General features: G+C 34.6%; 1 protein-coding gene across 1 annotated transcript in view; it reads left to right on the forward strand.

Moving 5' to 3' along the window:
* Nucleotides 1-26,539, forward strand: part of PSMD14 (proteasome 26S subunit, non-ATPase 14) — a 46,630-nt gene that overhangs the window by 18,264 nt on the left and 1,827 nt on the right. The window contains exons 5-12 of the mRNA XM_071562130.1: nt 4,446-4,517; nt 4,839-4,958; nt 5,976-6,046; nt 7,019-7,169; nt 18,808-18,915; nt 22,064-22,138; nt 24,471-24,596; nt 25,721-25,783. Of these exons, the coding sequence (XP_071418231.1) occupies nt 4,446-4,517; nt 4,839-4,958; nt 5,976-6,046; nt 7,019-7,169; nt 18,808-18,915; nt 22,064-22,138; nt 24,471-24,596; nt 25,721-25,783 (786 nt within the window). The remainder of the gene's footprint in view (nt 1-4,445; nt 4,518-4,838; nt 4,959-5,975; nt 6,047-7,018; nt 7,170-18,807; nt 18,916-22,063; nt 22,139-24,470; nt 24,597-25,720; nt 25,784-26,539) is intronic.

Genomic DNA, 26,539 nt, shown 5'->3' on the forward strand with positions numbered 1-26,539 from the left:
GGCCATCAGGCCACTCATTTCACTGGCTGACAGCATGTATAGTTGATTCAGAAGAAACATTCATTTTCAGTAAGTAGCGCATAACAGTATTTTTAAAGCAGTTTTTAAATTTAATAGTTACTGTATCCATCTTATACGTGCATGCTTGGGAAAAATAATGTTAAATATTCCTTGCAGTTTCCAAATCCTGTTTTTCTCTAGTTCCCCAATAAATAATCCAATAAACCTGTGGCCATTTGCTGTTTTGCAGTGAGATGGGTAGTCTTCCAAAACTATGCAGCGGAGTAACTGTCTGTCCTTTGAATACCATAATGTAACCAAAAATACCAGCAAATCTTTTGCATTGCAGATACAAATGCTTTCTTGTTTGGGTTCCTGACACCAGTTAATTTAATTTGGTACTCTGCTTCGTAAGGATGGTGCTTCTTTGTTAAAGTTGGCAGGCAGTGAAGTTTATGAACAGTGGTAATAGCACATGCTGTGGAGGGTCAGTGTAAAATACTTGCCTCCATGTAGAGATTAGCTAATAAAGTCTTTCTTCCTCTTTGCTTGATAAAAGAAATGCATAAACTTCTGTGAAAGACTAGCAGAAACAGGCGAAAGAGATCTCAAAACGTGTAACTCATAGGTAGCTCCCACATACTGTGTAACTAACGCATGGAAGCTGGGCCTGTCACTCCAGAGCTGTGTTGGATTATCAGCCATTGTGGAAAAGGAGATAACCAGAGATGGACGTAAATTTGTTCCAGTTTCCAAATGTCTGTTTTTTCAAATGCACTATCAGAAGTCAAATAAACTACTTGTAAGACCCAAGATTTATTCTGTTGGCTTTATCTCTTAAATCTTTAGAAGTTTTATGTTATTTGATAAACTTTGGATTTATAATTTTCTGTAGAAATACAAATGTGTAATTACAGTATTTTTGTGGTGATTTATTTTTGGTAAAAAAAGAATGTGAAACTTGACCTGTGGATCGTTTCACCCTCAGAATTCCTGAACTTCAGTACTCTTTTGAGCAGTCCATTCTAATCTATATTCAAAACAAAGGAAGGAATATTATCATGAAAATTAACACACGTAATTGGTACAGTGCAAGGAGGAGTTTCATTTTCCCATAATTTAGCTAGTAATTAAAATCTGTAAGGAGAACTGAGCAGACCAAAAGGAAGTGAGATCACACAGAAGCAGCATTAGTGACCAAGGACATACTGAGTATGTGCTGTCTTTTTATAAGATGATTGAGAATTAATAAACCTGCATTGTATACCACCATTAGCTTATGAGCACCATGAGCTTATTATGAGCTCAGGGGAATTGGTTGGACTGCATGGTAAGGGTGGAAGCTGATCTTTAATATTTTTACTGTCTCAGGCATGTGCTTAAAGTGAATCAGTGAAGTTTGCAGTTTATACCTTGTACTGTTGTCATTCATATATAATAATTTTAAAACACTCATTGTGCACCAATGATTTACACCAATGAAGCATTCCTTTATGAATTAGCAACTTTTCCTGTCTTGAAAATAATTAGTTGACTATCGGTGCTGGCAACTGATAAGAGGACTTTTAAACATAAGTTTTGAAAACAGAAACTACTTTACCTCATAGAATGCATAAAAAATTAATGAAGTATAATATTAAATATACCCTCTTCTGGACCATCACAAAGGTAAATGAGCATTCTAAAACTCCAAGTAGTATAGAAATCATAAGGAAATATTAGAAATTAATACAGGAGGGTTATACCCTGCTTCAGTTCCTACCTTCACTTAAACTAAAGTTGATTTATTTGCGATGTTACAGAAACAAAATGTATTCATGTTTGTCTCTGTTTCCTTGCCTTAAGTAGTGAATCTACTGACTGATTTTAAAATCAGAAAAATTATGAAGAGTAAGGTCTTACAAGTTGTGGAAACAGGCATCTGTGTAGGGGACAGAGATGTGATTAATGCCTCAGGTGCAAGATGGGTGTCTGTGTGATCTCAACAGACACCAGAGATTACGTAGAGGAGAGCCTACTGAAGAGCCATAGTCTGTGGAGTAAACTTCAGTTCAAACTCCTGATTTCTGAGAAGCTAATTTCAATGAAACATCAACATTAGCCTTCCAGAAATCGTGGAACTACTTATGCTAGTTTTGGGGAGATTTTTTATTATGCTATTCTTTGTTTTAAAAATACTGAGTGGTATAATGAGATGGTTGTTTACAGTGACATGTTAAACAAAATCTGGAACAAATGTAGAATGTGTATGCTGATCACAGCATGGGTATTACGGTTCTTCCTAAAGCAGAAGGCTACTGAGTTTGTATATTTGCCCTCATTTCAAGACTATGTCTGATCTAGAACTGGTAGAACTGGTAGAAAATTCGGAGAGCTTGATGTGTGAAAAAAGAGGTTGTTGTTAAACTAGAAAGTTATATTTAAAATTAAAACTCAGTTTAACTGGGCTTTATTCTTAGAAGTGACTGTGTAGACATGAGTCTTTGTGCTTTCCAAATTCTCAGTGAATCCTTCAAAGTGAATCATTAAAATAGACTTAAAGCAGGAGAGAGACAGTTAAAAGTGTAAACTAACATGCTTATGGAGAAAAAACATAGGAAGAGCATCAGAAAATGATTATGCATTTGAAGCTTTGCCAGTCAAACAATTTAATTGTATAAAATTTGGTAGAAGTGGTTCAGGTGCTCTGTGCATCTAGTTCTGTGACGTGTTCTGAAGAACTAGCATGAGTTGCTAGAGAAGCACTTCACCCCTGGAGCATCTCACTGTTGGGCAGGAAAGTATTTGGTGAAGGGCTGAGGTCAATGAGAAATGGACCTGTGGTGAGAATACTGAAAGGTGAAAAGTTAAACCTGCAATAAGATTGCTGAAAAGGTCAAAGTGACAGAAGAATTAACAATGAGTAGTAAGAAGTGAGGAAGAGCAGATATCAAGAGGTGGTGGTCAGCAGTATCAAAGTTGAAAACAAAGGTTCGAAGCTGTTACGAAGCAGCAGTGGTTAACACAGATCCATGTGTGTATATGAGTTTCAAAATACAAAGATTGGATTCAAAATATAAAAGTTTATCTGAAATTAATAGAGAATATATTCATTGACATTATGGGGAAAAAATACCCACAACTGAATTTTCTTACTGTCTTTATTCTGAAGACTAGATGATGTTTTTCTGTGTGTGCAAAAGTGAAAGTATGCAAAAAGGACAATTACTATGTAAATGTAATATTTTGATTATTTAAGTATCTGGTTTTATTTTCAAGGAGTAATGGCATGTGTTGATTGCTATGTCTTCCATTTGATGCCATGTGGATGCACTTTGTACTGAATTTTTCCACTTAAAGGGAAAAAAATCAAGAGTTTATTTGAAACTTTTCCTTTTTTCCTCCAATTTTGCTTATAACTGTGGAATCAAAGTTCTAAAACTACAAAATGCTTGTTTAAAGGCACCATTTTTCCCTTCTAACTTAATGTGTGGAGTAGATTTTGTTTACCATACTACACAGTTGCTTTGTTGCCTTTCTAAGAGTTTACATCACTTCATGCAGAATAACCTGTGCCTTTTCAGCAGAAATTTGTGGTACACAGTTCCATAATAAATTAATGAATGTGCTGTTAATTGGCTGTAATGAGGTATGCTGGTATGGAACTCTGTGTGTAAAAGCAATAATTCTCTTGTTCCTTGAGAAAGGGACATTTAAACTGCCGCCTCTTGTGTTTTCATTTTCAGCAGTGCACAGAACCTGTTTCAACCAATCATTCACACCTGGGACAGTTGTGCTAATTTTTGAATAACTACTCATAAGGCAAAGAGCAAAGTATTTTGTTCACAGCTTTTCCACCTAGGGATCAGAGGTCTGTTTTTTCTCTCACTGTACCAGTGTATCTGCAAAGTACTCCCATAGCCTTTATCTGCAAGTCTTCTTTAGCTGAAAGCTGATGAAGCAAAGGGAAATTGCTGTTTGTGTTGGTGCCAGTTAATCATGCTAGCCCAGCAGCATTTACATTCACACCACTGTAAGAAACACATAGTTAATTGGAGAAGTGGCCATATTTTACAGCTGATGAAGGTTTGCATTGCAGCAAGGCTGACTAATAGAAATTTCTCTGAGTCTTAGCCTGAATGGCTTGTAAGAGGTTTGTACCCAGTGCAATACTTGCCGGTTTTATATTTCACTGATTATGATAAGATCACTCTTTAGACTGTGTTGTTTGGGGTGGGGGGAGTTGGGATGATGGCAAGGTGACCTATTACAGGTGAAGGATCGTTCTGTAAAGAAGTGTCTGGGTGTGCATTTTTTGCTTTCTTTGTAACAACTGCATCTAACCCACCAAGTCATCATTATATATGCATATTTCTGTAAGTTTTGTAATATGGAAAACAAAAGAAAATGTTTAGGAACTGCAGAATGACAATGGTGGAGAAAATAATTATTTATTCTCTTCATAGGGACCACCAACAGATGCTCCCGCGGTCGATACAGCAGAACAGGTTTATATCTCTTCCCTTGCACTGCTGAAAGTAAGTGTTCTGTGCATGGTGTGTCTGAGTATACTGCTGGGGATAAAGCACCTGGCAGCTGTCCAAAGTTTATGGACTTGTGTTCCTTAGGTGCAAATCAGACTAATTTTAAAAATACATTAATACTGATTGGAACACTCAGAAACTTATTTTAATTATTTCTGGTTTATTGACTTTGTTTTTACTACTTTATAGTTCATTACAGTTTCCAAATGTGCTACAAGTTGCAAATTAACTATAAATCAACAAAGGCTGAAAGAACTGCCTCAAATCAAACTTGAACCTGCTGTTAAATTTGTCTTAATTGGGTCTTAATTCCAGATGTTGAAACATGGTCGTGCTGGTGTCCCTATGGAAGTCATGGGTCTGATGCTTGGGGAATTTGTTGATGATTATACTGTGAGAGTGATTGATGTTTTTGCAATGCCACAGTCTGGAACGGTGAGTTCTTTGCATCTAGACCTTGATAATTTTGTTTGCTCATTTGTTTCTTTCCTTATGGTAAATTTATTTTTTAAAAGCTTCTTGTGCTTTACCTCGTTGATGCAATCTGAAGGTTTAGTTCAAACAAGTCTTAAGTTTCAGTAAAAAAAAATTAGTTGAATCTCTTTTTAGCAAAGGCTAGTGCTTAAGTGTGTATATCAATATATGTAGATGTTATGCTCTTATGTATGTATAAATATAGTGGTACAACATGACTTACAAGATTTATAAATTGGTAACTTTCAGAACTCATATACTATGAGCCAGGGGAGGGATTAAAAATGTAAGTTTTGATTAGAACTGTATCATGCCCTTAATTGTGATGGTGCTGTAGACAGACTTCAAACTAGACATGCTTCAAACTTGCTCTCTTTGACAGATCTTAGTGCATGTCTCTTAAATAATAGTTTTGTGAGGTGAAAAAATTCTGTATTTTAATTATGAGTAAGAATATCCATTTTATGAAGAGATAAAAGGGATGAAGAGTCGAGGGGCATAATTGAAATTTGCAATGCTTTATGTTGTGTAACTGGAATGAAATGTTCTTAAAAGAAGCATGGGATCCCTTTGTAACTCAGAGCTGCACATCAATGAAATTTTCAAATACTTTTGTCCTTAGTTTATTCTATACCTGTGGATAATATAAAAATCAGCAAAAAGCCAATATGTCATATTTATCTTGAATAAAATCTGTAGAGCCTAACTTCTGCGAAACAACAGGCCACTGCAGAGCAGAGAAGGAAAAGATATATCTTTATGCCTATTTAATCACATTTATTCATAGTAGAGGTTACTTACATACCAATTGTAAATTGTATTTAGCGTTTAAGGGAGTTCTGTGATGTAGTACTAGAGTATTCAGGCTGCCTTTTTAAACAGATGCTTATGAATATTTTTTTTGTGGAAAGTAACAACTTAAAAGATAATATGGATTTATGTACAACTACTCTGATTTTTGTCTGTCTTTTAAATCAGGGTGTCAGTGTGGAGGCAGTGGATCCTGTATTTCAAGCAAAAATGTTGGATATGCTGAAACAGACAGGAAGGTAAGTCACTGTAAAGAGAGCTGTCAGTAACAAGTACTACCTACATGGTTTTTAGAAGAAACAGCTGGCTTTCTGCAAAACTAGTTATCTAAGGGCTATAAATAATGTTTAAAAATAAGTAATTGGCTCAGAAATTAGGTGAGTAGCATAGCATGTAATTTAGTCCCCCTCATGCATTTCAACTGTTGGAAGATTGTCACTCCTGTTAAACCTACAGCTTTGATTATCACACAGAAAGATTAGAATACTGCTCAGTTTAGTGTAGGTGATTACTACACAGTAACTACTTAAAAGATTGATTTTTTTATTTAACCCTTTAAGTAAGATTTTAAAAAACTAGAATGCTGTAAATTATTCATGAGCAATTTTAATGAAAAGAAAGAGAAAATAATTTTGTAAAAGATCCTAGTATTTAAAGAAATTTGTATTTCACTCCCACCTCTCAACAGTTGACGTCTGCTTGCTCAAATTCTTTTACTGTGGGAAAAACTTCAAAATTAATGTTAGCAAAAGGCTCAGCAGCTGAACAGAACAGTGCAAATTGCTTTTTGACTGAGTTCCTAGTTCTACTGCTGGTTTAATTGATATTTAATCCTTTCCCACCGTTGGTTCCCGTTGTCCATGTCTGAAATGGACTTTCTGCCGTGAAAATTCAACCTTCAATGCCAAGAAGTTAAAGAGTAGGTATTTACTCAAGTGCTGAAAGGGTAAAAACTGGTTCAGGAAAGGTGTGGTAACAGGGTGAAAAGCTGAAAGCATGATCTACCATTGCTAATGTGTGTCCCTTAATGATAGCCCTCTTATGTCGCTTTTATTCATGTGCATGTTTTCACTGTGCTATGGTGAGTAATTTAAATATTACTTGTGGTGTTTTTTTCACAGCTCATCGTAATTTATGCCCTCATGCATTCCTGTTTCTTCTTGTGATACGTGTTTATATTTTTAAGAATCTCAATGTCCTTTTTGTTTCAGACCTGAGATGGTAGTTGGTTGGTATCATAGTCATCCTGGCTTTGGCTGTTGGTTGTCTGGTGTAGATATCAATACCCAGCAGAGCTTTGAAGCCTTATCAGAAAGAGCTGTTGCTGTGGTGGTGGATCCCATTCAGAGTGTAAAAGGAAAGGTATAGTAGGCTTGCTTTTTATTTTTAGGGTACTTCTGTAAGATTTAATTAGAAGCACTGTAAATATGTGTAAGTTCTTGATTTTTGGAGACCTATACTGTATTTAAAAAGAAAAATATAAAAAACCCACCTCACTGTAAATGAAAATATAATTTCTAGTTTATTCCTCATTTTACATCAGTACAGGCTCGAAGTCTTTGGTATTGTCAGTACATACAACCAATCCTAATCCTCTCTTAATATTTTGCTATTCGGGTGCCACTCAACAGGTTTGCAACTAATAATCTAAATATACATTGTTTTATATATTACATTTTAGCTGCAAAATCTAGGAGCAGGTACTAACATATTGGAATAGGTTCAGCACCTTAAGATGGGTACTAAGGTGGCATTGATTTATAGGCATTGCATATGATGGTTTTTAATATAGTTCCTGTTCGAATGTTTAGGGCATTAAAACTTCACAGGGAAGTTGATAGCAAGCATTTGAGTTTTAGAGAAGTGTGCAGATAAATTATTAAGTATGTTAAATTATTATGAAAAGAGATTAACTTGAAAAGCATATTGGGTTATAGTTGTCCTTTGTTGAAATCTCTTTTGTTCTTGTTTAGTTCTCTTCTTATTTCTTTCTAGCCCCATATGCCATTTTCCTATTTCCTGCCTCATGACAGCAGGGAGCAGCTCTATTATCACCTTCACAGAGCTGTCTGCAAATGTGAGAGGCAATTCGATTTTGCTCAGCCACAGGGAGAGTGGATTAGAAAAACTATAGAACGTACAGAAATTGGCTAGATGGTTTACTGCTTTAAAATACTGCTGAGGTGTTTTGTTTGAGCATGCACTCTCATTGTATTGTAGAATAATTATTGAAATGCGTCAGGGTATATATGGATGATATTCATGTAAATTTAAAAATATTTTAAAGGTAAGTGTTCATCATCTGTGAAGCCCTATATCATATTTCCTGTGAGGCTGATCCTATTAATGCTACCAAACACTATGGGTTCCCTTAATTTCATAATAGAATGTTCTGAAGCTACAGTTGCATTTTCAGTTGTTGTTTTTTTTTTTAATTCTGATTTTTATAGCAAATATATTTATGTAACAGGCAATTGAAAAATTAATAGCTTCTGGTTGGAAGCTATTAGACATCTGAATCAATTTTGTTCCTTTTTAAATTGCATAGAGTAGCAGAAAATACAGGTACTCTGGGGAAAAAAAGATGCAGTAGAACATATAATTATTCCTGACTTATTTTTCCTAAACTTTTTTCTTTTGCATATTCTTATTTTCCCACTCCAATAGAAATGTTGAAATAGTATTCTTTTTATTTTGTCAAAATACAGTTGTCAGGATTATTACTAGTAGTTAATTTAGACCTCTAGCTATTAAATCCATTAAGAAGAAAAGCCTCCCAGTAAGTCACGCACTTGCTCACTAACTGCTTCTTTTTTGAATAATTTTGTTGTCACTGTTGCTTACCATAGATGTCTATCTTTGATCTCTTTAAGAAACGAATCTTTGGCATATTTATTTTGAATGTGAATAATTTTTTGTCCATGTAAAAAATTTCTCAGTTACAACTGGTCTTATGGCATTGCTGTCAGTACTTGAGATTACTGGAAGTCTTGTAATGTTTGTTTTTCATACATGTTTTTAGCTGCTACAGTCAGATTAAATTACATTCTCAGGTTTCACGTTAAAAAAAAATTACATCTGTCGTGTTCCTGGCAAGTGCATCCTTGAAAGCTGAGACATAGAAAGAATCCCCCAAATTATGAATACCACTTCTAATTAACTTTTTGATTTGGAAGACTGTGGAATGTGTACTACTTTCATGATCCCGGTTGGCAAAGATCAGTTATATTAAAATGTGTTTGGATTTTAGATGAACTGAGAGAAGAACAGATACATTAAAGTGAAACGGGTGTTCTTAGGTCCGGTTTGAGTGCTTCATGTGCATGGCTAACTTACTATGGCAGCCAGTACCTCTTCATATGTCAGACAGCTCAAGCTAAGCCTTTTCCAGGGAAGTGTCTGTGTTTGTCAGTGCTAGCAAAAGAAGGACCACTTGCAGAGGTAATTTTGTTGGTGTAGTAGCCACCATACTGGTGGACTTTTAGCAGCTTGAGTCCAGGTTCATTACTACCTTATACTGGCATGAGTGTCTGGCAAAAAAATACAGTGAACATGGGGCATAGAAGATTTTAATATGGGGGGGGGGGAAGGTGAAGTGTCTTGGCTGAGATCATACGTATTCAAAAGCAAAGTCCAAAATAACACATTAGCTAATTTTAAACGTACCTCAGGGCAGGTCCATGCCCGTGTAAATTGTATGGGCACTGAGCAGTCATGGTGGAACTAGTGAGGAATAACTGGGGCAGAGGTTATTTTTATGTGTCAGGAAGTTGCAGTGAATTCTGATGAGGAACCTCAGGTTCACCTTGACGAGCTAAAACATTAAAAAGCAATTTGCTGTTACTGGTAGAAAATGAAAACTTAAGCTCTTTGTTAACTGCCTCATCTGCATAGATGTGTTCCAAATACCTCATAGGACAGGATGTATGATTGCAGTTTAATGATAAGAATACCTGTAATTCTTATCAGTTAAAAAGAAAAAATAACTGTATGTCCTAAAGCCAATGAACAAAAATAAAAAGTCACATAAAATCCTTATATAAAAATAAACCCCTCACGTAGATCTGTGAGTTAAATGCCAACTGCTTTAATGGCCAGTTTAGGACTGGGATATTTTTACACTAATATAGTAGGCCATATGAAGGACAAGTAATTCTAAATACTGATTTTACTATTCTATATACATATGCTTGCACACAAAGATGTTTTTTCATGTACCATATATTGCAATATTTAGGCTATTAATGTTCTAGTTGTCTGTAAAATGAATGGACAACAGATCAGTGGTTTCAACTGAGGGTCAATGTTGGAGGAACTCAGAGAGAAAAAGCTTTATTTTGACTTTTTTTTAAAATTGATTTATGTGAACGAAGTCAAAGTACACATGCTGAAATATGGCCAGTGGGGCAACCTGGCTGACTTTTGCTTCACTTTTTACTCACTAATAAACCTTTCTTTTATCCTCTCCAGTTTTCCAGTCTGTGTAATGGAAGTTATAATGCATATTTAGAATATTCCACAGAAGTAGTAATTTCATTAAAGATCTGGAATAAAGCTAAATATTGACATTTCATATTTATTTCCAACATCCATTTTGAAATATCTGTACGGAGAACCAGATACCTTTGCCAAATGTTAAAAATAAATGTGTTTTTTTGGACTTCAACTTCGCAGCTGTTCTTCACCTCTTAAGGAAAATGTAACTGATGTAAACCTACTGTAATATAGAATCTTTTAACTCCAAAAGCTTTGACTTGCTGTGTTGCACTTATTGTATTATTAAATTTTAAAATGGTGTTTTCTTTTTTGAACTGTTTTAAAATTTGGATCTTTATTATAAGAAAGTCACCATTTAAAATGGTTTGGGGTTTTGAGGCAGTTCATTGGTTTCCCTTGAATAATAATTGCTGGCAAAAGGATTGGTAAAATATCCAAAATTGCCAAGTCCATTTTGTACATCTCAGAAGCTTGTTAGCACTTGTGGTGTTTAGTAGGATATGTAGCAAAATCTCTTCTTCTGACATCAGACTTTAATTTCTGTTAAGCCATAGTTTTAACTAGCAAGGCCCTGACAGAAATACTTGTAGGAAGATCTGCTGATTTATGGCAAAATTCTCTATTCTTAATTGTTTGCTGAGGAAAATATTTGTCTTTGCAATAACTTTTTTAAAATTCATCTTCAATCACCTTCTGACAAATAAACAACAAATGTGCTGTGAATCTTAACCTTGTGCTTAAACCAGATTCTGCCACTTTGATAAAAGAGTTTTGCTATGGTACTTTGTCCTTATCTTAATCTCAGTCACAAAGTAAAAGGAGAAAAAATAAGTACATTTGGGTAGCCCAGTAAATGAAAAGTAATTCCTTTTCAGAATGATCTCTGTAGATCATCTAGTCCAACCTTGTGCTGCATAGGGTCAATGTTGCGTTCAAACCAGCTCACTTAGGATTTTGTCCACTTGAGTCTTGAGATTCAACAGCCTCATAGCAATACCTGTTCCAGGACTTTATTATTCTTGCAGTTGTTTTCTTTTCCCCTTGTGTGCAGACAGTCAGCAGCTCCCCTTTTCAGTTTATTACTGCTGTCTCCTGCCACCTACGTCATTGAAGAACCTTGTTCTGGGACCCTCTTCTGGAAGTGGAAGGTTTTATAATACAAAGAGTAGTCAGAATGTGGGCTGTAATCTAAACCCATGTTATGTATGCAGTTTGTTTCATTGGAAGTAGAAAATCGCTTTATTTTGTTCAGTGTATGAGATCTCTATAATTTTATCATAAAAGGAGTAACCTATGTGTTGAACTTTATAATTTTTAATTTTACTGAGTTTTAAAGCATGAAAAAATTACTCTTACCAAAGAGGGACAGTTATACTCTATGTTAAAAAAAAAAGCATTATTGTCCTAAAATAGCTAATACCTGGAGACAGAGAGAGAAACAAACAAATTAAGACCTAAGGAAAGCTGAATGACTTGTTTTGGCAACCTCTTCCCCTTCTTTGTCCATTGGTACATGTAAATCTAGGTGACAACCTGTGCGTAGTTAATCATGTATATGAGTGTTACAGTTTTGTTAATACGTGATTTCAGTTTTTAACTCTTCAGAGTAATAGATGGTCATTTTGTTGAGGGCTGACCATAAGATTAGTGATTTGCAAGTAGTTTTGGTGTCTGCTGCTACTTTTACTTTCTAGTTTAGACTAAATTGTCTGTAGATTACACTGTCTCTGATTGGTGACTTCAGTGGGGATCGGCAACTACTCCTTTTCTGAGACAGTTTTGTGCTGCACATCCTTCCAGTTTATCAAGACAAGTATGTATGTGAATGGTTTTGTAACTTGGTAATTACTTGATACTTGTCTGAGACAGTGAAACCAATAGCACACAGCAATTTAACAGTTACGTTTCTGACTGTTGGAATTACCATCTCACTTCAAGATTTTCTTCAGCTGAATATAAGTCTTACACTAGTTTCCCTGAAGGCTTGTGTGTTTTTAGACCTCCATTCCCTTAAAAGAGTGCTATTATTTTTCCTTTGAACTTTTCCTTTTCCTGCGTTTGAATTAACTAAAAGATTGAAATAGACTTTGTTTTTTAAGAAGGCAGAAAAAAAGCAATCCTTAAAAATGAGATTTGTGTAGACATTAGTGTAATGCCTGAAATTTAAAATAGCCCATTAAGGATTAATTTTGTGAGAAGTTTAGGTAGATTGGAGCCACCAAACAAGACTTTTAATATACCCAACTCCCCCTGCCTGTTTCTTGCATTTTTCTTGATCTTTACCTTAATAAATCTTCACTAGACAAGTCAATTCAACACTCATTAGGGTTCAGCTTGAAATTATTCATAAAAAAACTAAACTAAACAAAACAGTAAATTGTCTGTATTGTCACTACTGCTTTGGAGACGTCTGCTTATTGTGGATTATTAGGCAGATAGCACTTTACAAGCAAATGTATTTTCAAACATGTGATACCTACAATTTTATGTCAGAATCTTTCATACATGGAACAACTTTCATTGTTAGATCTGGATTTGCTAATACTTTTCTGTACTAAAGGGGAAAATTCTAAAATAAATGACATAAATTTACAGTATGTAATTTTGATTGAAATATCAGGAGTAACTTCTGAATGTTTTGCGCAGTGTATAGTACCTTTAGATACTCCCACAGTACTGTGCTATTTCTTACCATTGACTGGACAGAAACATCCGAATTTGTTCTAGACAAGAACCAAGTTTCAATAGGCATCTCATTTGGAGGGTAAGAAATTTGTATGTTTGTCCTGAGTTTGATCACTGTTGATTCAGTAAAGATTGATGTAATAGTTGTACATGTCCAGAATAACATATTTTGCATATTTTACTTCCTAATTTTTTAATTGAATGCCAAAATTGTTAATATCAATGCTACTGTCGTAAAATTTGTTATGCAATGTCCTTTGGACTTGCTATGGTTTAATTAACTAATGTACATTTACCTACTAAAGCATTTACATAGGTTACATCAGTTCATGCCCTTCCTTAAAACAGAAAGTTCCAAGAAGACTTTGTTGAAAAGTATTAAATGTTTAATTTCCTTTTACTGTGGCAGATGTAGAATAGTCCATTTATCTTCATTAAGGCATATAGCTTTAAAACTTGTGGCTCTGCTACTTGGGAGTTATGGATGCATGCCCTCACTTGTCAAGATAAATGTATTATGCTGTAGTTCTCTTCCCCTTCCAGTATGGATATGGAAGTTGTACTGCAGATTTGACCACAAGTAAACAATTCTCTAAGGATAGAGAAGGAAAATGCACATACTCCTAGGAATATGTTTTCCAGAGCTAAAATTGACATTTTATAAATAATTTCCATGTTGCAAACTTCAAGCTCACAATCACAGCAATTCAGTGATATGCATTTGGCATGAGTCAGTTTCAGTTCTTAGTGCTTTTCATTGGAAATGGCATAAAAAGTAAGATTTCTTTGAATTTTTTATGTTATGGGCTTGCAGGGGACAGAAGATGTTCTTCACTTGTGGTTGTCTAACAGTGCATGGCAGCATAAATAACGAAATGGTCACAAACCCGAGCTGCACTTCTCAGGTCACGTGTTCCATTTCATTTTTAAAGAATCTAGAAACAAACTAAGCAGTTGATAACAGGTCAGTTGCAGGTGATAAAAGAGATTTTAGATGGGACATTACTTCGTTTTCCACACCTGGCATAACCACATTATATCCTTGGCAGTTGTCTTTAAGCACTGGTATGTTTGCTCATAAACCTATGGCATAAACAATACATCACTATCTGAATTCCAAGGACACAATACTTTTTTAAAGATAGTCACCATATGCCATAGATTCTTCACTGAAAAAATATTGATGTTAGAAATTTTTTAAAATTTAAACAATAACGTCTGACTTTTTGCTAACTGTAGTTTAACATTAAAATATAGTGGATCTTGAAAAACAGGACTATTTCACTCAGTATTTGTTCAGAGATTTGATGTGGGAGGGATTTAAGAATCAAGTGTGTAAAATACTCTTGCACTTTTTTTTAAATACCCCCTGAAATTATGAAGACTGTTTTAGAAAAAGTGGGGTTTTTATATAGATATGTATAACATTCACACTTTCAGAAGAAGCTAAAAGAAGTCTGGCACTAAACCTCCTAAATTTTAATCAAGCCATTATTTTTAATAACTATGCACAGAGTGTAAGAGTCCAGATTTTTATCTAGTTAGCAATTGAGGAAACCAGCGCTTATCTTAGATTGTGAGTAACTTTGAATCATATTAATTATAGCTGTGCTGAAATTTACACTCAAGATAATTGTAAATTTTCTTTCTTAAAATACATTATATGGACTGTTGATCCCAGGCAAATGCTAGAAAATGCTTTATAGTTATTGTTTTTTAGATTATTATGCATTTTGAAGCTAAGACAGATGTACAAAAAGATGCAGTTTTTATTTTGTATTGGCAGCTTCCAAATATTTAGTATCTATTTCCAAGAGCTGCAATTAGTAAAGCATCCATGGTACTGAAATCCACACATCCCACAAGCTAATTATATTTGCAAGGTCAGATTGAATACATATTTTCAGAAAAATAAAGGGTTATATAAATGTGTCTTCTACTTGGCTGTTATATCACAGTTTGTTGATCTGGAGTATAATGTGTACAATTCACAAATTTGTCTGATAACAGAAAGTGGTGTGTGATTGTGTTTATTTTACTAACCAGTATATTCACAGCAATCACTTCCAAATATCTCTCCAGTAAAGATGTGTTAATTACAAAACAGACAAGGTCTTCTATTATATTAAAGCTACTAACAAGAAGACAGCAGGAATCACACATGTAAATAGCATCATCAACCCCTATTTTAGTCCTCTGTTTTGATCTGTGAGTTGCGCATAGACCAAAGGTGCTATTAAAGACTCAGTATATGAAATAGGCAGCATTATATGAACAAAATTTATTCAACAAGAAAACAGACCTTTAACATGAATTTAACAAGCCTGAGAAATTATAAACTCTCATATGCTGCAGATTCATGCAGTGATAATAAACAAAAAAGGAAAGTAAGAGGTTTCCTTAAGCTAGCCAAACTGCTAATGGTTTTGTTATAAGCTGTCTGCTGTTGAAGTGACCTTTGAAAAGTCTGAAGACACTTACACAAGGAAAAATTAAATGGTCAGAATGGTGACAGAGTTGCACAATGGAAATGCATTAAAAAAAATCTACTTTCATATTTCTGGAAAACAAAAAGGGAATTTAGCATGAAGCTTGGAAACTGGAGTTTTTCTAAAAGAGCACATCCTGCATTAAGTAATTCAAGTACAGTGAAAGCTTAAAATTTTTGGTTGGGAAATACTGACTTCTTACTAACAAAAATCTAAAAAACTGAGTGGGGGTTTGTGCTGCTTTTAATTAATCCTTACAAGTTCTTTGTTCAAGTGTCCAAAGTTTCCGTTGTAGAATACGGGGTGACTGTGTTTCTGTCATCTGATTGCATCATGCTGTACTTGGAAATACACAAACACGGAGACTTCAGCTTGTACACACCTCCAAGTGCTCACCGGGGCTTTTGTCTTGGATCTTACTGTGGCGTAATTAACACCTACTTCACCCATTGCTCATAAGTACACTGGACATTAATGAGTCTATTTATTTTTATGTAATCCTCTAAGGGCGGGACTGATCTATGCTCACTGTGAAAAAAGCAATTACATTTCATAGAAATGAATATGTAAGATTTATTGTAGTATTTATGTTTGTATTGCGTATTAGGTCTAAATATAGCCTTCAGGTTGCTGAGCACGTTAGTTACTTTAAGCTGGTTGCTATAGTGATAGCAGCAAATTCCTTTAATCTTAGTGTAGTTAAAGTATTTAGTTACCATTGGTCATCACAATGCAACTGAGATGAGAAATACCATTCACACACATACTTTTGTATGCCTCTGAGATTGTAGGGGTTGCAATTTTACCCCATTTAAAATCATAATATTTGTGATTTATGACTTGAATTTTTCATACTACTTTCTGTTAGATTTCTGTTTGTTCTACTTAGGAAATACTTTCATATCATTCCTTCAGGAGGGCAGATAGAGAGTGCAGTATTTTCCCGTGCAAGTAGTACCTGAAACAATACCAGAAGTTACTTTTGGTCAGAATTAAGATACTAGAGTAATAGTCAGTATCACTAAACTATTTTAGCAACTCGTTCTTATATTTTAATGTGAAATTTGACTAATCTTGAGAATACTAACTGAAATGTTCGATTTTCTCGTCAAAACAAAGTTTAACAATTTTTTTTTATTCTCTATTCATTTACATTACTCAAGTCCCAAAATAAATCTGTGCTGGATTTTACCATTCTTTTTGGATTCACTCAACATTGTCTAGGGAAGTTCTCAGTTAAACTGAGATCTAGAACTGTGGCTGTTAGTTATAAAGCAGCTTCTTGTCATTATAATATACAGCCAAGTTCATGTTACTTGCTCCTCAGGGTAAATTTTTGCTTGCTTGGGTTTTTTTCCCTATATGTAGCTAGTCTCTGGAGAACTTGTGGTGTGGATTTTTTTTTTGCTTTGCTTGACTTTTTAATTTATACTGCCTGTTTGTTATTGTTGGGCATTTCCAGGTGTGCATAAATTAAAGCATCTGGTTAAAATGGAATACAGAGATATATACAAAAGATTGTCACAAGTGTTTTGAGATAAAGAAAAATCTGATGGTGCTAAAAAAGGAAAAAACCCCCACAATTATTTTATATGTTACCAGAAAGAATATATAGATTTATAGATACCATTTCACGTATTTTTGAGAATGAAGTTCTTTCAAACGTAATTCCTTTTTTGTAGCATTGGTGTCAGATAGCATGCTTCCACCGCATATTAAATCTGAGTTGGGGTTTTTTGTTCTTAAAAAAAGTGACTTTTAACTCACTTTATTTGGGTCACAACATTTGGAAGGTTTCCTGTATGCATTTTAAGACATGACATACACAGATGGATCTGGCCAGCAGCTGAGAGTCCAGGCAACAGCCCTCAGTGGCACCCAGGCACTCAACACCACTGTCTCAATTGGGTCTGAAAGTAAATACAACAGGTGATAAGTTGGTGGGCTTTTTCAGATTGCACATGATCTTTTTTTTTAATTCTAAATGCTTGCTGATTAATTTTATTTCCACATGAATGACCGCAATATTTATCTTGTAATCTTAAAACCTTCATGTGTATTTAGTTATTAATATTTGTGTAAATGGAGAGGAAAATGCTGGAACAAGCAAGGTAGGTGACTCAATGTTACTTTGTCTGCAGACTTTCAGTGACAGTGGTCGATTTCTTGTTTGTACAACATAAAAGATTTGGTTCAAATCTAATTCCTCAAAATATCAAACGAGCCATATAAATGTGTCTGTTGTTGTCCAACCCATATTATGGAGATGAGGAGAATAAAAATTATTATAGAAAAGCTGTTAAAAGGAGATTTAACTTATTTAGTTTATTGAACTAGAATAACTCTTCAAACCTATGCAGACAAGATGCCTGCAAAATCTGCCTGGTACCGTTTTTGTGTATGCACAAGGCTGTGCATGCACTGGTTCAGTAAAAGACTGGAATCTAAACGAGAGTGCTTACCTTGCACTTACAAACCTGTAATGGTGAGCACCCAGCAAGAATGGGCTTGAGTGTATCGTTCATATGTCCTTAGGTCTGTGTCACCTCATATAGGTGTTGGATAGGGGTGTGGGTTTTACTGTATGGGACTGTGAAATTGTATTTCCAAAAATTTTCATGGACAAATTCAGCACAGGACAGAGTAAGAACCAGTGACGGTTTTACTTTATTTGTAATGAAATAGCACTGAATACTATCTACTGTGTACCTTTAAATCATAAATGACCTTGGTTTCCTTTTACTCTATTTTTTACTCCTGAGCATGACACTGACAAGGACTTCTAATCCATCAGGCAGTTTATGGACCCTTTCATAGTCACAAGAAGCAAAAAGCATCTGACTAGAAGGGAATACATGGGGCAAGTTCCTTGCTGGCTATAATTTTGTTGTCATTTCAAGTATTGTGGTAGTATAATTGATGTGACAGGACTGGGCTTTAGACTTGGTCCCTTAGCTTGTGCTCACTTTCAGTTTTAGTCTCTCTCTGTCATTCATTTTGATTGGATAAGATTTAGGTGACAAGCATATGCATAGTTTTGAAGCTTAGAGTAAGTGTATACAAAATTCAGTGTTATAAAATGATATAATGTATATAAAACTTACAGCTCCATGGAACAGGCAATAATTGGTGTCACCTTACAATACAAGATAGTGTAGTGTGCTGATCACATAGCCAGCAGGAGGCTCTTTTTTATTAATATTATAATTAAATGATTTTCTGGATAAAGGCCAAAAACAGATGAGAGTTGATTGTGCCTTGTCCACTGTTGCTTGGCTCTATTAGTTGCATTTTCTAAAAAGAATTGACTTGACATCTTGTTTTTGCAGGTTGTTATTGATGCCTTCAGATTGATCAATGCTAATATGATGGTCTTAGGACATGAACCAAGACAAACAACTTCAAATCTGGGTCACTTAAACAAGCCATCTATCCAGGTAAACCCAATGCTGATAGTCCTGTAAACTGCAAGATTTATTCATTAATTTTGGGGAAAGATACCTAAAAACAGTAGGTTATAAATAATTTATTGTTCTGGCTATAGCATTTTTCCATATGCATTTATGGAGTTCATCAGTGGAGAATATATATTTGAAGGGTTTAAAATTCAGCCCTAAGTTAGCAACCTAAATGTGAGTGCACGTATTAAATGTGTACAGCAGATTCAAGTACTGACTTACGGAAATGCAAACTTTTAAAAGTGACAGAGATGACATAACATGTGATGCAAGATAGGTACTGTTTTCAGTCCTGCAGTTTAAAAACTACTGCTTATTAACATCTCCACTTTCTTAAAGATAAGTTATTCTCAAGTAAATTGTGGGAAAAGTTCTCTCTTCATTAATAATCTTGTCTTTTTACTGTACGTTTTTAGAGGTTCTTGCTTCTTATGTAATCTAGATTAAACCTTGTATTGTATCTTAAATAAATATTTTTTTTATTTTTATGTAATGCTGTAATTTGCTGAAAAAATGGTGGAGAATATTCAGTTGATAAAATGGATGCTTGCTTGGCTTCTGGTGTAATGTTTCTTTTAAATACACATTTGTGAAACTTAAATATTCAAAGTTTGATTTCTGAAGTTGACTTTCACTAATAAGACAAAAAACTTTTGGTTTTCATTGAAGAAAGCCTTTATTTTGAGAAATAGCTCCTGGCCTGAAACAAGTGTCATGTGAAGTAGTTAATGCTTTTATCCCTGTCATTCTTCTGCCTGGATGTTTTTTCCTTTAAAAACTTCCCCCCTTACCATGTATTCTAAAAGGCATGTGTACTTGAAACCATAAAGCCCAACCCCTGCTTTTCTGTTCCATCACTTGACCAATAGAAGTAATATTTGCTAAATAAACATCCAAGAAAAAGACCATACACAAGTCACAGCAGAACTAACTAAAGGCTGAACTTCTGCTGTAAGAGAGCCATCCTTTCAGAAGTACTAGACTGACATACCTCTATCTTTCAAAAGAACAGTTGTTTTTTTGCTACTAATGCATTGAAACCCCTTTATTATTTACAAAAAAGGCTAGCAAAACCAAAGTTTTAAAATTAAAGTATCTGCTTCAGGAGTTTCTGTTTTACTTTTTAATTGGTAAAAGCTGCAAACAATAATGATTATGAAATAAGTAGCTGATACTCTTGATTGGATGTAGGCAAGCCCATGCTTGCATGTTTCAGGGCTTTTCTAACTGGTCTTTTCTAGACTGCATGTAATGCTCTCCCTTGGAAACCCCCTGTGGTATTGTTCAGCTTCATTATTTTAGGATCACTGTTACTACAGCATGACATATTTTGGCCATGGGAGTTTGGGGTTTCTGTTGCTAAAGTGGGGTTTTTTTGTTTGTGTTCATTTTTTGCAAGGTGGCAGTGAACTGTTGCAAGTGTCACCGTTATGGTAAAAATCATAGTTTTAAATTACTCTGCTCTTAAAGCCACAAGGGCTCCTACAGTGTTGTGTTGCTTTATTCTAAGGGCCATGAAAAAATTCTGACCCAGTTGAGGACAGAAGCAAACTAAATATTTATTTCAGCTGGGCTAGAAGCAGGAAGTTCCTTAAAATCCCAGCAATAAGAATAGAATACTACGTGCCTTGACTTTGTTCCTTCCTTTTTGTCTGTGTGTGTGTGTGTTTTTTCTTGTGTTCCTTATCAACAGGGTTTTTTACAGTTGTTTGCTTTTGCATTTGTACATTCTTTTAAAGAGTGGGTTTTGGAGAGGGAGAGGAAAGGGAGAAAGTAGTGGGAGAAGGCAAAGATGTTTGTCAAATTTTAAGAGCTTGAGAAAACTTCCTAAATCTCTCTACTACACCTGAGTTTATACACAAATACCAAAACCTCCTATGCAATCATTTTGAGCGAGATAAGATGGCAGTGGAAACTACTTACTGCTATTAGTTTCAACTATAAATTACTTTGCTGATTAGAAGACCTGTATTTTACAATTTTAATTAGAATAAATGGCACAAGTAATGATTATCTGTAACTGCTGTTCACATAAACATAACTTCAAGTAGGTTTGTACCTTTGTGTTTGCAGAAGAGATGAGTTTAAAATGTATGTATGAGAACATTGTCAGCTTTCATACAGATAATTTTAGAATGCTGAAATATTAAGTTGCATAAGATGCAAATACACATTCATTTCATTTTATATAGCTCTAAAAAATATATTTAAATATAGGTGGAATGCTTGAAACTCAAGAAATACCACTAATTCGGCATATTTTATGTGTGCTTTATCATATCTCATTTGTAGATGCATATTTCATGTGTAAAATTTTATTTGACAAATAGACAATTTTAGTTGTAATGAGGATTTATCATAGAATTTTTTAATCCCCTCCAGTATAATTCCAACTCACCCTTAGGTCATAAATGTATAACAAAATATCCAATGCACATAAGCAAAATAGAAGATATGCACACACCTGTCACTTAACCTAATCTCAGTAGATCACGTTGTGACATACAAGTTTAATAATTTTGAAAAGGGCATAATTATGACTAAAAAGGCAGTGTTTTCCTTAATTTAAAGTTAAAAATTAGCTTTAATACACAAGGGTAATTTGGTGCACATAGTCTAGCTAATACCTGATGTTGTGTTTACTCACTGCTTCAGCTACTCTCTATGTTGAACCCTGGAGAATGAAATACGAATATTGACTGTGGTTGCAAATAAACAGATAGAAAATAGTCTTTTATTTGTAACAGAGCCCAATATTTTAATAGAAGTGATAACCAAATTTATTGAGAGAGGAAGGATTTGAGAGAAATATGTTTGTGCATATGTATTGGTCAAATGTTTGCAGCCAGTTATCATTTTTTCTTATTATAGTTGTTACTGTGTGAAAAAAATCTGTGCTTTAGAAATAGAAAGCATTAACTGGTAGTTAATGAACACTCAAAGAGAAATAGAAGCAGGTATATTTGCTTGATACCTATTTATCATCTCTGTGTATTTGTTTCTTGTGGTTTCTCCTTTATTTGAGTGATTTTTGAAGATGGTTGTATTTAAATGAACTTTCCCCTTCTAATATTTCTTCATTTCAGTGGTGATTAATTTAACGTAATTTTTTTCCTGAATTTTAAAGGCACTAATTCATGGACTAAACAGACATTACTATTCCATCACCATCAACTACAGGAAGAATGAACTAGAACAGAAGGTAATTGTTTCAGCTTTTATTCAGAGAACAAAGAACATTATGCAAACTGTTTAAGATTTTTGGCAATATTCTGATTTCTACTGCTGTTACTTTCAGTAGTTGTTTTAACTCTCTTGGAGTAGATGGCTTCTCTTCCAGAAAGCACTTAGATGTGTAGTCATGATGATGAAACTTTCCAAAACCACATTCTAATAACCATATAAACAGTTTGATAACATTTTTGTCCACATTATGGAAAGTCCTTATGCTGTTTTCTGCATTTAGCAGGTTTGTGCAAAGTTTCATGTTTTCAATGATGAAGCTGAAAGAGCTACTTGCTGCCTTGGGTTTTCACAGGCTGGAATTCCTGAAGTGAGGAGTGCATGTTTTCCAAAATGGAATTGTATAACCAAGAGATGTTTTATTGGCTATAATCACTTTGACAGAAGGTACTTCCAGTTGGTATGAATGGAGCTCCCCAAGACTTCACTGAATATGAGGAAGTAGTGATTTCCTGCACTTACAGAAGAAATATTATTCAGTTACTTGTAACAAATGTTGTCTGTTACTTTTGCGTTTTACCTCCTGAAGTTACAGGCAAAATCTAGCCTGGCAGTTTAAACCAGGAATACAAACCAGAAAAAGAAAGAAAGGATGGAAGAAAGAAAGAAAGAAGCTTATTTATTATCTTCAGAAGTTAATTCTTAAAAGCCAGATTCTGTCCTCAATTATGCCTGTGTATTCTTATAGCTTTGTTAGGGTTATAAATTGATCTCATAGCTATAGTTTATGATGAGATGGTCAGAATAACTTTTTCACTTAATTTGTACTTGGAGAGAGTTACAAGTAAAGAAAAAGAAAAGATTTTTAAATAATGGAATATGTGTGCAAATCAGGGAGTTGGAGAGAACTTGTGAGATGCACAACCATTTGTAGGGCAATATAAGACTTTCAAGACCTCACCGTTACTGAAAAGAATAGTGGATTCAACATAACCAGCTCTCTTAGGAAATGTCTGCAAAGCTTCCAGGGTTATTGCTTCCATTCAAATGCAACAATATGGCAAATCCAGTCTTTTCTGATGTACCAAGTGTGTATTTTCTTCAGTGGCTTTACCATAAGTAAGTTGCTACCTTTGCAAGTGGGAGAATAGTCTTGGCTAAGTTAAGAAAACTTTCATCTCTGAGGCAGTAACCATATCTCACATCTTTTAAAAGGCAGCCTCATACATATCTCAACCCCCCCTCGTGGTGGTGGTGATCTGTTGTCTCCATCTGCAGTAAGAAGAGTACATGCTTCATGTATTAGATTAGGAGCTCATCACACCAAACCATAATTCAGGATAGCCTAGCTAAACTGTCCATATGCAGTTTGCCTACAACTCCTTCTGTCAGTAGCTAAGATCTTGCTAATGCAAATCATGACACAAACTTTCAACTCTGTTCATTTGTTCCAAAGCCAGGTTTCTTTGAAAGCTGTACATAGGATGAAACAGATACTTGTATTCAGGTGATAGCAATTCCAGGTTTTACCAGTTCTTGAACATGTCTAGTAAATGTTTGCAAGTTGAAGGCAAACTGAAACTGTTTGCTGAAAGGGTCCTCCCTACAATTCTCAAGCGTGCAGGAGATCAACAAAATATTCTTTCCTTATTCATGAAAATACAGAAATTGTAGCTATTTTTTCACTCTTTCAACAATGACATCAGAGTGTCAAGTAAAGCATTTCAAGTATAGTGCCTGCATTTATAACCATCAAAACTCTACAACAGTCTATCATGTTGTTTTTAGGGCTGTTTATATTACAAGGACAGGCACACAAGTCATGCTTTGGTTGCTTCTGAAGTTCACTTCATCATAACTCTGTCAGTTGCTTGTGTACAGATCAGATAATCAGTAAAGCCTAAGTAACTGCTTAACGAATTTAATCCAAACATTAAAATATTTTTCAGCTTTTTCAGAGGCCAGAAGCTTCAGCTATTCCTTATTTGGTGGCTAATGTATTCTCCTTTTGTTAGCTCTTCTACAATGCAGTTGTGCATTCTCAACCTTCAGCAAAAATAAAAAAATTCAGAAAACAAACCAACATATTCCTGTCAAATAAATGAGACCCAGGTCTCCATGCCTCATTTTCATATTTAGGATTTAAGAAATTTCATCTCTAAAAATGTATGCAAGTTCTATCATATACTCTAGCAGAATAGATTGTATTTCCTTTATTTAAACGTTGACATTGTAAGATAAAATTTTTAATTATATTCTTATTATTGTAAGTTGATTTTCTGTCAAAGGGATCTTCAGAGTATTCGGAATGTATTTTCTGATGAATGCTCTAAAGAGGTTTTCTTTTGCAGATGTTGCTAAATTTGCATAAGAAGAGTTGGATGGAAGGTTTGACACTTCAGGACTACAGTGATCATTGCAAACTCAATGAAACAGTAGTAAAGGAGATGTTAGAATTAGCTAAGAATTACAACAAGGTAATCATATCATAACACATAATGCTAGTATAATCGTAGCTGTGTTTATGAAGTGAAAAGATTATTTACTTCCTTTCAGGAGGAGTTGATCGTCACAAGGTTTTTTCATAATGACTGTGGGGTTTAGTAGTCAGCTACATATCATTTCTGTGTGAAGTTCCTCAGGCTTTGCTACTCAACTTTTTGTCCTAAGCTGTCAAAGTGCTTAATTACTTCTTTTGCTTTGAAATGTGAGTAATCTCATCGATTTTGTATTTTTGCTTACTGAAGAGAATATGAGATTACTGTAGATGAAAATAAGCAGTTAATTGCATTTTTCAATCCTTCAGTCAAGGACTATTTTGATCACTAGCAGAGTAAAGGTTATTTCTCTGTATCAGTCCAGTAGATAGATAATAGGTATTTAGAACACATTTCAGAGCGCAATTCAGTGTTCTTGTTATATAGGGAATTTGTTACTGGTGTTATAAGGAAGAGGAATCACAGCTATTTGTACTGTTTCAATACTGGCACTTACACTTAGAAATGTTTCTTAGAAATACTAGATCTCAACAAGCACTGTAAGAGTAGTAAGCGTGTTAGTCATTCCTGATGACTGCTATGTTTTTAAACTTCTTAAAAGTCCTTAAAACCAAAATTCATTATTACATTTACTAGTTAAGTTAGTGGATTAACTTTTTATAGACACTAAGACAACAGAACAGGATTAAAATGTATTAAAAGAAGTGACTTCAAACAATACAAAAATGTGTTGAGATCAAATCTCCAGTAGTTGAGACAGTATAGATAATATTTTTTTGGTTCTGCTTTACTAGTTTAACTATGTTCAACTATCTTTAACTTTTGATACTGTAGCTCATGTAAGATTTTTGGTTAGTAATAGTTTTGTGAATATCTGACAATAAGACCATTCATGAATACTTACCTTGATCTTTTGCACTAACACTTAGTAATTAAAACCACGTCTGCTGAAAAGCTGAAGTACTTTTCCTTTTGACTTTCTGAAATGTGTTGCTGTTTGATTTTTTTTTTTTGAGAAAGAGAATTGTATTTTGAGAATCTGTGACTTGGGGAAAAAGTAAATGAAATCTGAAACACTGACCTTTTCTGTGTTTTTTTCACAGGCTGTTGAAGAAGAAGATAAGATGACACCTGAACAGCTGGCAATAAAAAATGTTGGCAAGCAGGTGAGGTGTGATGAATTAAGAGTGAGGTGGAATGATATGCTTCGCTCATTCTAAATACTATTTTTTTACATGCGTGTAGGTGATTTTAATTCTACATGCATGATATTCTTATCTTAATAAGTCTATTTTTGCTGAAGGTTGTGTAAGGAACTGGGCTTTTGACTCTGGGCAATCAGCAGAATATCTGCAAGCCATGTTCTATGTGTGTTTGTATTCCATGCTGAGGAGCAGTGTTGAGATTTAATAGTTTTTCGTTTTTCTTCTTCTTTTGTTTTAACTTCTTCTAAGAGGCATAAAGATATCCACATCTGTGTCATAGAGGTCCAAACTGTGGAGGCTTTTAAAAAATAGTAATGGTGGAAACAAAGGTGGGGGTGTTGTTTATACATTATCATGGCTAAAGAGGCAGCCATCCCTACCCTCAATTCATGAACACAGTTTGAGTGCTTAGCTCCGATACACACACAGGCAAGTAAGCTGTGTTCCTTTGTGTTGGTGCTTGAGGAAGACACTTTAGGATCATGGCTGAAACTGAAAACACCCACTCAGTTAATTTCATCCTTTTGTAATGTCAGGATATAATGTCTTTATAGTAGACTCAACAAAAAAATCTATTTCTACATTTGATTTCAACATAAAAGGTGAGGAAATAGGCTTTTGTGAGCAAGAGGAGAGCAAAGCAAATTTGTAAGAGCTTATCTTCAAATTCAAGAATGGCAATGGAAACAAGAAATAGCTTTTAAAGTATCTAGCATG

Source organism: Pithys albifrons, chromosome 8 (genome assembly GCF_047495875.1).
Source record: "Pithys albifrons albifrons isolate INPA30051 chromosome 8, PitAlb_v1, whole genome shotgun sequence".
NCBI classification, from domain to species: Eukaryota; Metazoa; Chordata; class Aves; order Passeriformes; family Thamnophilidae; genus Pithys; species Pithys albifrons.